This window comes from Lemur catta, chromosome 3, assembly GCF_020740605.2.
Source record: "Lemur catta isolate mLemCat1 chromosome 3, mLemCat1.pri, whole genome shotgun sequence".
Lineage (NCBI taxonomy): Eukaryota > Metazoa > Chordata > Mammalia > Primates > Lemuridae > Lemur > Lemur catta.
The window spans coordinates 20,779,438-20,796,366 of NC_059130.1; the positions used below are offsets into that span (position 1 = coordinate 20,779,438).

Genomic DNA, 16,929 nt, shown 5'->3' on the forward strand with positions numbered 1-16,929 from the left:
AAAGAAGCAAGAAGAAACAGAACTGCAAACTCCATTTTTAACAAAATTAAGGAGTACTTGATATTTCATATCACAAAATAGGAAGAAAGGTTGGCATAAACAATAATAATCAAAGAGAGGTTTGGTAAACTGAAGAGAGCATGTTTGTGGTTGCAGATTTAAAAAATACAAAGCCAGTAGAGCACAATTCTCTAAATTAAGTGGTATATCTTGAGGTACAAAACCAAAATTTCATTAGCAACATGAGAACAGGATGACAGGGTGATGGTGAATACTTTGGACCCCATTAGACATAATGTATTGAGAAGCTAGAAAAACAGTATTGAGTGAAGAATCACACAGACAAGTTGTATTTGTGCCTCCAAACTTTGATGATGAAAAGGAATGAATGATGGATTCACTATTATGAGCAGTGTTACATTGCCAGTCTCAGTAGGCCGGGGGGAAGCAAACGCTAGAAAAACATATTTTTATCTCGACCCTACCTGGTCTTTTATGTCAAAACTTTCTTATGAATAAGTGGTTCAAGAAAAATAGTACTGATTTATCAAAAAAAGAACAGGTACAGAATTTATACAAAGATATTATCAGAAAAGAAGGGAAGGAATATGAAAAATCAATAGTGGACAAAAAAAATAGTACCTAACAGAAAATAGCAATTGAAAATCCTGACCAGACATCACCATGAGAGAAAATACAATAAAGCTCTCATCTCTGTAAAACAAGTGTGTAAACAGAGATTCAAGTGCTCAGAGACAATAGGATGTGTTATCAGTAACAAAGTATAAGCAAAAGTAAAGTTACCACCAAAATGAAGGACAAAATGGAAACCATACAAAGAGTGTTCACAATATAGTAAGACACTACGAGACAAAATTGAAAAAGCTAATAAATGTATGGAAATAAAAAAAGAGATAGGTAAGAGAAAGGAAATCAAAGAGATGGAAGAAAGGCAGAGAGAATTCTAACATTGTGCATAATTTTTAGATGAGAGTGTACTAGTTATATTATCTTTTAAAACATCATTTAGAACTGTCTAAAATTGGTTTGTGGAATTACCCAGATTGAGATTGTTGTGCATAGTGCTGGTTGCAAACATGAAAGAACACAGGGAACATAGATAGCATCCCTGAGTCTATTCCTAAAACTAAATGGTGACAAAATCTAGCCAAATGAAAGGTGATGGGAAACCGTGTGATAAAAGGATTAGTGTTGTGCTCACTTCCAGAACAGTGAAGGATATATGAAGTCCTCTGAAAAAGAAAGTTTTCCCAAATCATTTTTGGATATTCATCAAATGTAAAGACAACATTCCAAACAAATAAGAATACGAGGAACATAGCACCTTTGTGCCAACCACCAACCCCCTTTCAACAAGCACTTATAAAATCCAACCAATCTAGAGATGAATCAAAATAAATCCCTGTGAAAGTCTCCAGCCTCTTAATATATTTCATAATTCCCTCCCACCCCTCCAACCTCAGGGAGATCTTTTAGGAATTGGATTTTAGGAACTTAGGGATATCTATTGTGGGAATATATTTAAAGTTCAGCAATTTGTTTTGCATCATTTATTTTTTATCTGTTAAATTGATATTAATACTTTCAAAAATACAAATGTCATGTTATAATTCTATTTCTATAAAATTATTTGTTTTTATATTTGAAATATGTACATATTGAATGTGTCTGAAATGATATTTATCACTGAGGTTTCTGATGGCTATTTCTGGATAGTAGGATGTTGGGATTTAAAATGATTTCTGTCTATGCTCTTTTCTTTGTATTGCTTTTACTATTGGTTGATTTTTAAATAATGATCACATATTATTTTATAAAAATAGTGAATCATTTTAAAAATAGAAGGCTTTTTTGCCACCACACACAAAAAAGGTCTGACCCTGGTTCTGATAGCCAAAAAAAAAAAGGCAGAGAGTGAGTTTAGGTTCTGAGTCAGGAAAAAACACAAACCCTAGATTAATATCAAGCCTTGATAACATTTATTTTTGTCAATTGCATTCTTAATTTTATTTTTTTGCTTAGGTCATGCATATTCGGAAACTACTTAAGAAAATGGATCGTCCAAATGGTCTTTATCCAAATTATTTGAATCCAAGAACAGGGCGCTGGGGTCAGTGTAAGTATTTCTAGTATCACTGATGCTTTGTTAAAAGGTTATTTAACTGAAAATTCTGTGCTTTATGGAGTAAGCAGTATACTATGTGGAGTTAGAGATCCTCAGTATCTAACCTTTTGATCTACTAGTGCAGTTACCTTTGACACATTTCTAATGTCTTGTAGCTTTAGTTTTCCTGCTTGTATTAACAAAATGGAAACATCCTGTCCACAGGAGTATTTTATTTCATGTATTTAAGTACTTTGCTAAAATACAGTGTGGCAGTTCGAAGGGTTATACTTTAAACTCTCAATAAAAAATATTTTCATGTAAATAAGAGCACTGCTTAGGAGAGGTATTTGTAGAAGTACGAAAGACAAATGAATATAGAAGAGGGAGCAGTTGCTCATGGACAAGATAATGTCTAGTCATTCATTTTAGAAGAAGGTGTCATGGCGTCCATTATTTACCAGGCTCTATGCCAAGTTCTTGGATTAGGCTGGAAATGGGGAAGGAACACATAGGGCTTGGACTGAATTCAGGGAGCAAACAGGCTAGCAGGATAGGCAGACACACTTATAAGTAGTTGGAATAAAATGTGATAAGTGTTGTACATAGTAGGAGAAAGTACCAATTGTTAGATGAAACTGGGGTGGAAGTGATTCCCTCTGCCTGAGGGAAAGTGTCTTGTTTGGGGCAAGGAGTAATTTTTCTTAGTAGAGCTTTAAAATTTATTTTTGAAGGAATTGATTTTTAAAAATAACAATAAATGTTTATAAGGAAGTGTGGAACTTACAGAATTTTAGTAATTATGGGTTTATAAATGCTGTTCTCTTCTAAAAGGTAGGAAAACTAGAACAAATAATAGAAGTTGCAGTTTTGCCCCTAATAAAACATGATTCAGTTATTTTTGAGACCAATAAAATCATAATGAAGTAGTAAATAAGAGCTAAAAGTAACAGTCATTTAATTTTATGTATTGAAAACACTGCTGTATCTGCCAGTGAGAAAATATGCTGGTGTGTTTACCAAGAGTAGGAAAAACATTTGCCACAAGTTATCATTTATGGTCTTTGCCAGGAAATGATCCTCTATTTTATGAAAGGAAAGTAGATTGGTCAATATAGTTGTGTCTTTCACGGATCTGAAATATGATCTCAATCTTTTGGTTTTTATTGTTCCTCTTTCCTGAAATTCTTTACATGTGGCTCATTTTTCTCTAAGATCTGATGCCTAGACTGACTGCAAATGACATATTCTGAAAAAACAAAATCCAGAGAGCTGCATTTCTAAAATAAAAAATGCAGTTTTCTTATTCCAGATAAGGGTAACTGAATTGGCTGTCTACTCAGTAATTTGAGTATACAAATACTCCTTAGATTTGTATTAAGATTTGGAAATGTTATAATAATAATGATATAATATTATAATACATTAAAATTATGTTCAGTTTCTGCTTTATGTTATATGCCAGTATATGGTATAACTATTTAAATGTAAAAGAAGAAGTTATAAAAGTACTAAAAAATTGTTGAATATATAATCAGGAAAGCATTTTCTAAGCATGTCACATAAAGCAGAAACCATAAAGAAAAAGGTGTCAGTTAATACTATATATAAACGTTAACCTCCTCCATTTCATAGCAATTAAAAAGCAAGTTACAAATGTAGGAAACATATTACAGAGTTTTCATATCCTTTTATATCAAGACCTCTATAAGATCATAAGAAAAAATGATCACCCAGTAGAAAAATAGGCTAAGAAAAGTTAGTTTATGAAAAAACAAAACAAAAATGGAAAGGGAAAAAAAAAACAGATGTTCATGCTTATCCCTAAAAGTGATATTAGTGAAGATAACTTCATTATCTTGGAGACAGTGTAGTGTGACAACATCACTTTCTGTATAGACCAAGGATGGGGAACCTTTTCATGTTGGAAGGCCACATTAATGTAGCTGTAATCAGATAAGGCCACATTCAAGAAACTTCAATTAGATATACTTAAAAATGCACATTATCTTGTAAAAATCTAACTTATGTACTTCATAATCTCAAAAAATGAAAATTATTTGTCAATTTTAAAGTTAACTGACCTTTTAATGATTTTGTTGTGTCTGCTTTTTGTTGGAAGCATTTGAATGTTTGGTTGCAGCAGGGAGGTCCGCAATTTCAGTTGATCCTCTAGATGGGCATCAGTCATTTGTGACCTTAAGGGCGTCCTGATTTGGGTTAGGTAGGAGAACGTAGAGTTGCAGCAATAAGTGGTTGAAAAGCAAGAAAGCATTTTTCAGGCATGTTGTCAAAGGTGTGGGTATTCTACTGCATTTTCCATATTTCAAGTGGATCTTTCTTAGCATCAAACAATGACTTTAAAATGTCATCTACTGAGAACTCAATTCCATCTGTAGTTCTTTGGGTGCCTTGGTGATACCAACTAGGTGAGACTGAAATGCTAATGCTCACTAAATTTACCAAATTCAGTCCAACTTCACATTTATCTTGAAAGTTGTTGAAGATACCTATTCCCTGTGTTCTGTTTGTAAGAGTGCCCAAAGCAATTAACTTTTCGTAGCAAAGAAAATCTTCTGTTATGACCCAAATGAAGTATAAAACCTACACTGAGTCAGTAATGTCAGCTGATTCATCCAAAGTGATTGAATAATATATATTTTCCTTTTGCATGAACAACTTATTGCATGAAGTTGTTCTGTTAAGTTGAAGCTAATTCATGCTGCCAATCAGTTATGGTTCTTCTTGAAAGAGGCATTCATTTGTACTTGCAAACATTATCAGGGTCTAAGCATCCTACAACTTAAACAATGCATTCTTTCACAATTTGTACATCACTGAATGGCTTCGTTTTTTTCCCCAAGTGTATAAGCTATTAATGCTTTATAAGTTGCTTCAATGGCATTATTTCCAGGTCTTATTGCTGCTTGAAAGAATTGGCATTGCTTTTGTTTTTCATCTTTTAATTTCTGCAATACAACCTTTCATGCCTCTCTTTCTAAGGTAAAATATTTATGGTCCTTATGAGTGTTATAATGCTGATGAACATCAAATTTCTTTAATGTTGATACTGCAGTATCCCAAACCAAGCAAATCACCTTATCTTTAGCAGAAACAACATAGTAATAATATTACCATTCCCAATCCTCCTTTAAAAAAATCTGTTTTCTTCCTTCAATGTTCTCTTGGTCATCTTTGACATGATGGACTGTCAAGCAGACAGAATTAAAATATACTGTCAAGTGTGCAGCTATTCACAAATTCCAATTCAAACAGAAACACAGTGCACTGTTGTCAAAAGCTGACAACAGACTGGCATACTTGACCCTCATAAACTCTGGCCAGCCAGCCTCATGCGGTAGTGGTGCCAGTCAGGTGGGGGAAATTAGAACTAAGTCATGAATGTAGCAGCCATCACTTGAGCCCTTATGGCTTACTAATGTTCCAATTGTGCTGGTCAATCTGGGGGGATTATTTCATTGAAATTTATTTTATTCTTTGGTATTTTAAATATGTTCATTTTAAAAATTAAATAAAAATATAAAAGATGAACAAAAATGTATTAATGAAAAGAAAAAGATTTGTTCTGTAAAATTTGGATTCAGTCAAAAGGCTGCATGTAAGGACCTAGAAGGCCACATGTGGCCTTAAGGCTGCAGGTTCCCCATCCTTAGTACAGACTGCTTCTACTACACTAGTATTTATAAAGACTAATATATTTCTTGTATTTCCATAGACTGGTCACCAGAGACCTTGTCTCTCTCTTTCCCACTTTGCCATACTCCTAATCAAATCGATGCAATTTTTAAACTGAGACACTATTCTTTGACTGTTACATTGACAAAGATGTGCTTGCTTCAGGCGCACATCTGCTAAATTGACAAAGGAAATTGACAATTTCCCTGTATCCAGTATGTCAAAGAGTGCGAATATTTCTATGCCCTTTGAGCTAGCAACTCATTTCTAGCAATTTATTCCAAGGAAATTTTCAGAGCTATATCTGAAAATTTATTCACAGCAACCCTATAGTTATTTATAATAGAGATAATTTAGAAACATTCTAAAGCAGTCCTGTCCAACAGAACTTTCTGTGATGAGGAAAGTATTCTTTATCTGTATTGTACAATACAGTAGTCACTAGCCACATGTGGTTATTAAACACGAAATGTTGCTGGTATGATTGTGGAATTACATTTTAAATTTTATTTACTTTCAATTAATTTAAATTTAAATAGCTACTTGTGGCTAGTCCCTGCCACATTGGACAGTGCAGTTTTTAAACATAATAGGGATTTGGTTAAATAAATTATTGTTCCTCAGATATGGTATATTATGCAGCCATTAAAAGTTATGTTATAGAATACTTGACATAGATAAATATGACATATCTAGAAAGATATTTAGAAAGAGAGAGGAAGTAAGCACTGTAAGAATAGAAACCAAAGTGTTATCTGTGATTTTTTTCTGAACACTTGCTTTTATTTTTTTTTCTGTTTACCTTTATTATCCAATTTGATGATGATTTTCTATTTTGAAGTTAGATCAAAAATATTTTTAAATAAAAAAGAGGATACCTTCTTCCACATTAAAATCTTAGGATGCTGAAAAAACAAATTACAATTTTTTAATTACCAGCCTTGAAATGACCAACAGTATAGCACTGATGACAATTATTGAAAAGATAACTCTCTACAAATGGTATTGAGAAAACTGGATAGCCCCATGAAAAAGAATGAAGTTGGACACTTATCTTGTACCATTTATAAAAATTAACCTAAAAGAAATCAAAGACCTTAAATTTAAGAGCCAAAACTCTTAAAAGAATACATAGGAGCAAATCTTCATGACTTTGGATTTGGCAATGGATTCTTCAGTATGACACCAAAGACACAAGTAACAATAGGAAAACAATAGGTAAGTTGGATTTGATTAAAATTAAAAACTTTCATATATCAAAGGATGAGATTGAAAAGATAATCCCCAGAATGAGAGAAAATATTTGCAAATCACATATCTTATAAGAGTATATATCCAGAATGTATACAGAACTCCTACAACTCAACAACAAAAAGACAGCCCAATTAAAAACTTGGCAAAGGCCTTGAATAGTCATTTCTCCAAAGAAAATATGAAAATTGAAAATAAGTACATGAAAAAGGTTCTCAGCCTCATTAGTCATTAGGGAAATACAAATCAAGACCACAGTGAAATACCATCCCACAGCTACCAAGATGGCTATAATCAAAAGGATGAAAAATAAGCCTTGGCAAGGACGTGGAGAAATTGGAACACTGTACATTGCTGAAGAAAATGTAAAATGGTGCAGCTACTGTGAAAAACCATTTGATGGTTCCTTAAAAAGTTAAACATGGAATTACCATATGACCCATAAATTCAACTCTTATATACCCAGAGGATTTGAAAACAGAGACTCAAACATATACTTGTATGCCAGTGTTCATAGCAATATTATTCACAATAGTCTAAAGGTGGAAACAATCCAAGTGTCTCTCAGATGAATGGTTAAACAAAATGTGATATAAACATACAATGGAGTATTATTTAGCCATAAAATAAAATGAACTTCTGATACATTAGATGAACCTTGAAAACATTATGCTAAGTGAACAAAGCCAGTTTCAAAATAACAAATATTGTATGATTCCACTTATATCAAATATCTAGAGTTGTCAAATTCATAAGAGACAGAAAGTACATTAGAGGTTACCAGAGGCTTTGGTGAGAGGGGAATGGAGAGGAGAATGGAGACTTACTGTTACAGAGTTTCTGTTTGCAGTGATAAAGTTTGGAAACAGGTAGTGGTGATGGTTATACAGCACTGTGAATGTAACAAATGCCACTGAATGGCATAGTTACAAAATAGTTAAAATGACAACTTTTATTTTGTGTTTATTTCGCCACAAAAAATTACAACCAAAAAAAGATAACTCGTTTATTCTTTCCTGTTTTTCCCCACAAAATAAATTCAAATTACTTTATAATATATTCACTCTCAGTTATTAATTTTGAAAATGTTACGGAAAGAGCTATTCACTGGTTATTTTGGCAGGAGGTCTTGAAAATCCTAGGGAGCTGCCCTGATATCTCTTTAGCAGCTGCAATCGTTACAAAAGTGTCCAATTTGTTCCTTTTAGTGTTTTTTGTATATTTTATATCAGCTTCTGAAAAGTATATCAAATTCCATTATCTTTGAGCAGTATACATCTGTCATATCTATAAATAGTCTGCAAAACAAACATTTAATTGAACTGAAATTTAACAATTCAGCTTTGGCTAACTGTATTATAATTAAAGTAATGATAATGTCTGTGCCATGCACATAGCAATCACAGAGAATAATTACTGGTAATTACCTTAGGAAAAGTAATTGGCAGCAGATAATAAAAAAATGTAGTAAGTAACCTAGATTTAAAGACAAAGCATTAGTATTTTTTTAACTTTACTTTTTTACTAGTTTTTTTTTAAGATTTAGCCTATGACATTTAATGATTAAAGAAGATATAGGAAATGAGTCGTTACTGATTCATGAAATTTTATACTACTAAATTTAAAATTGTGGGAAAAATAAGAATGGTATATACCCTTTGGAGTTAGAAGACTAATTCTGGCTTTCCTACTTAATAATTTAGATAATTTATTTAACTTCTCTATGCCTCTGTTTCTTCATCTATTCTAATTGTACTTATTTAATAGGATGATCATGTGGGTCATATTTATGAGATAATGTATTTGAAAATGCCTCTTATTAGCTTTTATTTTAGAATTTCCTGTAAGAACACTTCAAAAAATACCTTCTGTTAGAAACTTGCTATTAACTGCATGACACGCTGGGATAGATCATACAAATCATTGATATTTAGGAGTGCTTTATAATGCATTAACAATTTCTGAATATCAAAAGGACCTTGGAGTGATGCAGTTCATCAGCTTTGACATGTAGGCAGGCATGGGTCAGTGGTTCAAGTAAGAAAGTCAAACTACTGGCTAATAATTCCCTAGTTACCATGGATCTCCGGCTTCTGCTAATCTTCCACTGGACCAACTGCCTCGAAGAGCTGGAAATTAGGCAGGAGTGGAACTGAGTCCTGTAACCTCAGTAATCTGTGACTAAGTCTGGAAACCCTAGCAATAATTCCCAGATAAAAAAACATTTTCCCTAAATCATGATGACAAAGACTTTTGCCTTTTCCTGCTTTTTTCCTTTTTATTTCATTTCCTTTAATTCTGTATTTTTAAATTGTTTCTTTTCTACTCATTTGTTAATTCTTTTGTTAGATCTACAACATATATAGAAATAGATGCATGAGGCTGAAATGCAAAATAGAAAAAAATGTCCTTATTTTAATGACTCTTACTTATATATGTGTTATGGTGAGGCTTCTTGTACATGTGTTATGCTAGAACTTTCAGTCCAGGTTTAAGAAAAGTGATAAAAGTGAGCATCCTAGTCTTGTTCCTGATCTCAGGGAGAAAGTATTCAGTCTTTCACTGTTAAGTATGAGGCTAGGTGTAAGGTTTTTTTTTTTGTAGATGCCCTTTATGAGGTTGAGGGTGTTTGTTTTTCTGGTTTGCTGAAAGTTTTTATTAGGAATGATGTCAAATTTTGTCAAATGCTTTTACTGCATCTATTTTTTTATTAGTTTGATAATATAGTGAATTACATTGATTGATTTTAGAATGTTAAACCTGTCCTACATTCCAAGATAAATCACACTTGATTATGATGTATTATTCTTTTAAAAATATTTTGTTGGATTTGATTATATTAAATGAGAGATGTTCTGTAACTTTCTTTTTTATCTGTCTAGTTTTGGTATTATAAATTATAAGTATTCCCTTATCTGTAATTTTTTGGTTAAGAGTTTGTACAGAGTTGGTATTGTTTCTTCCTTAAATGTTTTGTAGAATTTACCAGTATAAGTATTGGGGCCTGAAATTTTCTTTTGGAAAGGTTTTTAAGCATAGTTTCAATTTCTTTGACAGGTTAAAGGGTTGTTCAGCTTATCTATTTATTCTTGAGTGAGTTTTAACAATTTGTTTTTCAAAGGATTTATCCATTTCATCTCATTGTCCTAATTTATTGTCATAGTGTTGTTTATAATATTCTCTTACTATCTTTTTAATATCAGTAATACTCTATTTCAGTGATTTTTGGCCTAACCTTTATTATTTGCTTTCTTTTTTGGGGGGAGGTTTAATTTGCTCTTCCTTTTCTAGTTTCTTAAGGTTGAAGCTAAGGTTATTGATATGAGAACTTTTTTGTTTTCTCATAGATTTCCCCCTTAGTACTGCTTTAGTGGCATCCCACAAATTCTAATATATTGTGTTTTCATTTTCCTGTGAGTTTGTAATTATCATCAAATTTGGAAAAATTTTGGCCATTATTTCTTCATATGATTTTTGTCTTCCCTCACCTTCAGAGATTCCACTTAGCTCACTGATGCTTCTTTTTTCCGTTCTAGTTTTTAAAATAGTTTCTATTGCAGTGCCTTCAAATTCACTAATCTTTTCTTATGCGTTGTCCTATCTGCTGTTAATCACATCCAATATGTATTTTTTTCTCTGAAATAATTTTTATCTTTAGAAGTTCAGTTTGGCTCTCTTTTATATCTTCCTTATCTCCACTTAACTTTTGGAACATACGTAATACAGTGATGACTGTTTTAATGTTCTTCTCTGGTAATTCTACCATCTGTGTCAATTTGTATCACTTTTGACGTAATCCTTATTCTCCTCATTGTGCATTTTATTTCTTGCCTCTTTGCATGCCTGGTAATCCTTGACTAGATATTACATGTTGTGAGTTTTACCTTGGTAGGTACAGATATTTTTGTATTCCTACAAATTTTGAATTTTGTTTCAGGATGCAGTTCAGTTACTTGGAAACAATTTGACCTTTTTCCTGTCTTGCTTCTAGGATTTGTTAGGCAAATCTGGTGCATTGCTCAGTCTAGGGCTAAATTTTCCTTCTACTGAGGAAAGATCTCCCTGAGTATTAAATGTCTTATGAGTTATGAATTTTTCTTACGTGGCTGGTAAGAATGGGCACTATTGCCAGTAGGCTTCTTGTGAGTATCAGGCAGTATTTTTGCCAATCCTTTCATGTGGTTCTTTCCCCAGTCTTAGGTAGTTTCCTCACATGCAAGTGCTGTTTGGCAATCTGCTGAATACTGAAGAGGGGTCCTTTGCAGATCTCTGGGGTTCTCTTTCTGTGAAGATCTGTCCTCTCAGGTACAATGACTTATGAACCGTGTAGCTGCCTTAGTCTTCCTGGAATCTCAGCCTCATTTTTTCAACTCAGCAAGTCTGTAAGTCTGTGCCTCAATTCCCCATCCCTGTGCCTCTGCCTGGAAATTTTCTCAAGGCAATAATTGAAGGTTTGAAGAAGAAGAAAAAAATTATATATATATATGTTATATATATATAATTTCCATCTTTTTCTGATGGTTGCCATTGAGTTTTAAGTTATATCCTGATTGTTTATATTTTTCTAACATCTAGAATTAATCATTACTGTATCTTCTGTCTGAATAACATGAAAAGTTTAGTGTACTTCTACTGTTTCATAGCCTCATCATGAACTTCTAGTTTAAACTGTTAATTTCTTTGTTCGTTATTGCTTCTTGCATGTCTTATTCGATTCTCCTGGTTTTAAACAATTATTCCTAGAACATCTCCTCTAATAGTTTTTCAGGTTGTTCACCAAAGCCCTTTCCCTTACCCCTACTCAGATGACCTTGCTTCCTAAAATCAGGTCAGGGAAATTCTTTACCTTTAAACTCATGTACTTACTCACTTGGTTTTACTTCTATTTTTCCAGTCTCAGAGAATGCAGTGTCCATTATCCTGTCTAGTGTTTATCCATTGACCTGTGTTCTGTATCTTCTTTCAACTAACTCTTGAACTCTTGTTTTGTTTTGTTTTTTGGTGTTCCCGTTTAATTATGCTATATATTAGTCTCCATAGTTCCTTTATCATAGCTGATAAATCCCTCTCTCTATTTCTTTTAACTCTTTTTCAGTGCCATAGCCCCTTCTGACAAATACTCCATATCACTTCTTGTCATGATAAAGCCTTTTGAAGGAATAGTTTATATTTATTGATTTTTCTTGTTTGCCTTCTGTTCACTTCTCAATACATTGCATTGTGGGCTCTGCTCCCCACCACTTCACTAAAAGTAATTTCTTATGTGGTCCAGTGACTGTCCTACAGATTAATCCTAAAAAGACAATGTATTATTAGTTAGCTATTGCTGTATAACAAACCATTCTAATATTTAGTGGCTTAAAACAAATTATTGTTTCTCTGGAATCTACAGGTTGCCTAAGTGGTTCTTCTGATCTGGCTTGGGTTCTGCTGATCTTATGTGTACTTGTTTATGTCTGTTATTAGCTGACAGGTTGGCTGGAGGCTGGGTAAGCTAGCTTGGCCTCAAGTGGGAGAACTCAGCTCTGCTTCATCTTCTGTCAGGATATTCCGTGCTGCTTTACATGGTAATATCAGAGTTCCATAAAAAGAAATGGAGCATGCAAGGACTCTTGAGCCTTAGGCTTGAAAATGACATAGTTACTTTTTACGACATTCAGTTAGGCAAAGCAAGACAAAAGGCCAGTCCACTTTCAAGGGATGGGAATTTATTTCCTGTTCTTCACACAACTACTTAAGTGTTCATATTCCTAGGGATTCTTATTTATTACCCCTTCCATTTTGCCCCGTCAACCTCATCTTTTTTTATAGGATGAATTATATCCTCTATATTGGTGAGAACCAAATGAGCAATCAACAAACTATGGCAGGCCAGCCTGTGCCCTATTTCTGTATGGCCCACTAGCTTAGAATGGTGTTTATGTTTTTAAAGGGTTGTTTAAACAAACACTATTATGGACAACAGCAAATGGAGGAACATGCAGTAGAGATTTTAGGTTATTTGGCCCTTTACAAAAAAATTTTCACCTCATCCCATGGAAATCAGTATTTCAATACTGATCTTTCTTAGGCTTTAGCTTCTGTCTACACATGTACAGGATATTTGTGCCTAAATATTTTGTATGTACCTTAAACTTCACATGTACAGAATGGACCTCACTATCTTCACTTTAAAACTTTCTCTTCCTCTTGATTTCTTATTTCACCCACATTCTACATGGTCTGGCCCATGCCAGAAACCTGACACTCTGAACACACATACCAGTCCTATTGTTTCTGCTTTCTTAGTCACATGTCCATCTATTTCTTCATTTCTTATACCCACAGTTAATTTAGGCCCTCAGTTCAATATCATCCTTATTAATTCCACCTTCACAATGATTCTTTTATGATCTAATCATCTTATTCCCATAGGACAGAGAAATGACTATTAAATTGTAGAGAGCCATTTTGGTTTGGTTATGTGGTATAGGCTGAAACTAGAAAGCAAGGGGTTAAGGAGCAAGTAGATAGTGAGAGAGCAGCAGCAGTACGTTCAGATTCTTTTGAGAGAGGAGAGGAATGGAATTGTGTATTTGAGTATTTTTACAAAATACATTCTTACTACAGTCAACTGAATAGTTTAAAATATTTATGTGAACATTGGGCTATAAGAAAATTTAAAAGGTTTAGGCACAAAGATTTGTTTATAAAAGATTAAAAAACTCTGAAAGGGGCCGGGTGTGGTGACTTGCAATAAACCCATTCCTGGTTTTAAAGCAAAGCCTTCCACTTAGCCCATCCTTCCCTAACTTTGCCCACACAAAAAGCATCCAGTCAGTCAGAATTCTCACTCAAGGGAGAGACTTAGTGGTAAATAGGTCTACTCAGCAGGAGGAACACCTGCTGTTCAGTGGAGGAAACCCACACTAGCAACACAGAACTTCACTCTTAAACATGGATAAATAAATAATGGTTGATTAATACAGTGGGATATCATACAGAAGTGCAAATAAATGATACACAGCTATACTCAACATGGTTGAATCTTACTAAATTTTGAGCTAGACTTGAGAAGATGATTACATTTAATTAATATATTAAATATACCAGTGGCAAAAAAAAAATGAGAGAGAGTATCAGATGATAAATGTATAAAAAGTCAAATAAATGATTCTTTCAAAAGTTAAGATAATGGTTACCTTTTAGAAAGGTCAGCATTATGATTAGGAAGGGATACATGGAAGGTTTTTGGGGGTACTGACATTGTTTTGAGTGCAGGTTATACCAATGTTCTCTATAGTAAGGAGAACATTTATGCTTTATGTGCTTTTCTGTATGCATGTTAAATTTCACAGTAAAAAGTATTTAAAGTCAAAAAAGGGATCCCAGAGGAGACTGAGACAATTCTATAAATAAACATTTTAAATTCTCGATTTTATTCAGAGAACTCTGAGAATATATTCTGTTCATAAAATAAGAATAGGATGCTGTGAAAAAGAAGCAATTTAGAGAATAAGAAAGAGCTCAGATTAAAAGCATGATTGCTGACATTATAACTTCAGTGAAAGTTAAAGATAAAATTGATTGAAAAAAAGTCCTCAGGATATAGAAGAAGAAGAACAAGGACTAAAATTTGAGAAAAGAATAATAGAAAGTCAATCCAGGAGGTCCAATTTTTAATTAATAACAGTCCCAGAAGAAAGAAATGAGAAAGTGGAGTGGAAAAAAAAAATCAAAGAAATAGTAGAAAAGAATTTTCTTAGAGCTGAAAGATACTAATTTTAGTTTGAAAAGCACCTAGCACAATGAGTGTAGGAATAAAAAAAGACTACACCTAAATTTCACCAATGTTAAAATAAAGATTCTAAACCTTGGAAAAGAGAGTTGAGTGTGAGGAATGAGATCTAGGAGCACATTGAGCCTATTATAAAACAACATTGAATTTCTTATCAGTGATACTAGATGTTAGAAGGTATTGGAGCAGTACTTTCCAGAAGCTCTGTGGGAAAATTATTTCCAACCTTGAATTTGATATTCATATAAAACAAAATTAAGAAGCAGAGCATAATAAGAATTTCAGATAACAAGGTTTGTATCTCACTCTTTTTTTGGGAATTATTTAAGAATGTGATTTGATAAAACAGATGTAGACCAAGATAAAGGATTGAGGAAACAATGGGTCTAACTCTGGAAAGCAAGAAAATAGAAGTGTCTAGATGACAGCTGTGAAGTATGCCTAGAGAATAACTAGATTGAGAGGAAGGGGAATGTGGAGGGAGGGGTGACTCAAATGTAAGTGTAAATAACATGATTGAGAGGCTAAGAAACAATAAATGATTAAAGAAAATGATGGGAGATGGTAGAAAGGCAGCTAGAAAATATGGGGAAAACTAAAACCAAATAAGAAACTTGGTTAAACTGTGAGGACAACTAAAATTCAGCATGATTTTAAGCAGCCGATGAAATCTAAGGAAAGTCTGGGCAGATGGTAAAATGGTGATGTCACTGAATGAATCAAGACATTTTGACTTAACCATGAAAATGAGGTTGTAATATTGATGGGAATATTTTGTCATAGTGCTTTTGATACATCTGTTTTAAAATAGTTCCTCTCCAAATGTAAAATCACTGCTTTCTCGTTCATTACCAAATAATGTGCCCAAAAGGCAACACTAACCTTTACCCCATTACAAATGCCCATTAAGTATGAGGGACTGTTTCCTGTCTACTCAGTTCACTTCTGTATTGTTTTAATATTTACAAGTATTAGTATTAACTTTTATCTTTTATGATTTTTTGTGAATATAAAATGTTTCAATCTTTTAGAATTAATTTAGTTTCTAAGTGCAATTTATCTCGTAAACCCATCAACATATATTACCTTCATTATAAAATTCTTTAGTATGATGAGTATTGAAAGCTATTAGAAATTTAATTGTGGATTTCTTGTGTAGTCTGAAATTTAGAGTAAGTCATATTGTAGCTCTTTTATAATATTTCTCCAAGTGTCTTCTATAGCACCCAGTTACTTAATGTTACAGGCTGAGGAAGCTAGCTAACAAATCTTAGTTTAAAGTAAATGGCTGCTTTATATGAAGTTCAAAACCTGGCAAAACAAATCTATGGTAATAGAGGTTGGAGATTGACCATGAAGACCACATGAGGAAGATTTTTAGGATGCTGGAAATGTTCTGTATTTTAATCTTGGTGGTGGTTTTGTTGGTATATACATATTTAAAAATTCATCAAAATGTATACTTATGATTAAAGAAAGGAAGTGAGATATAAGAGCATTTGAGATGCAGGCTATTTAAGGTACAAGTGAATTATTGGAATATTAGCAGACATGTTGCTTAAGGTGAATGATAGACCTTTTCCCCTATTTATTACTTTCCATAGCAAATGGTAGTTTTTAATTACATAGTTACATGTATTCTGATAATACATAAGTATATAAAGTTAAAATTAAAGGGCTCCTTGCTTAACAGTTGTCTTTTCAAATCCTATGTGTACCTAATGTTCTTTATGCATACAAATTTTTAGTACTATCAAGCTATATATATTATTCTGAAAGTTGCTCTCTTCCCTCCCTCCTACTCAACAACATATAATAGATATCCTTCGGCATCAGATTTCAGATCCATTGAAATCTTTTTAATGATTGTGTAGTCCTCCATAGTATGTTTATACTATAATTTATTTAGCCACTTCCCTAAACATTTCAAGTTATCTTTAGTTTTTTACTAATGGGAATAATTCTATGATGAACTTTTTTCTACATCTGTGTTTGTGTATTTCTGCAAGTGTTGTTATAGGATAATTCCAGAACTAGAATTTCTAGGTTAAATTTTGATAGCTACTATAAAATTGACCTT

At 33.0% G+C, this 16,929-nt stretch overlaps 1 protein-coding gene across 1 annotated transcript in view; it reads left to right on the forward strand.

Annotated features, from left to right (window-relative positions):
- MAN1A2 (mannosidase alpha class 1A member 2) overlaps positions 1-16,929 on the forward strand; it is a 172,951-nt gene that overhangs the window by 110,408 nt on the left and 45,614 nt on the right. Inside the window, exon 8 of the mRNA XM_045546919.1 lies at positions 2,044-2,137. Within this exon, the coding sequence (XP_045402875.1) occupies positions 2,044-2,137 (94 nt within the window). The remainder of the gene's footprint in view (positions 1-2,043; positions 2,138-16,929) is intronic.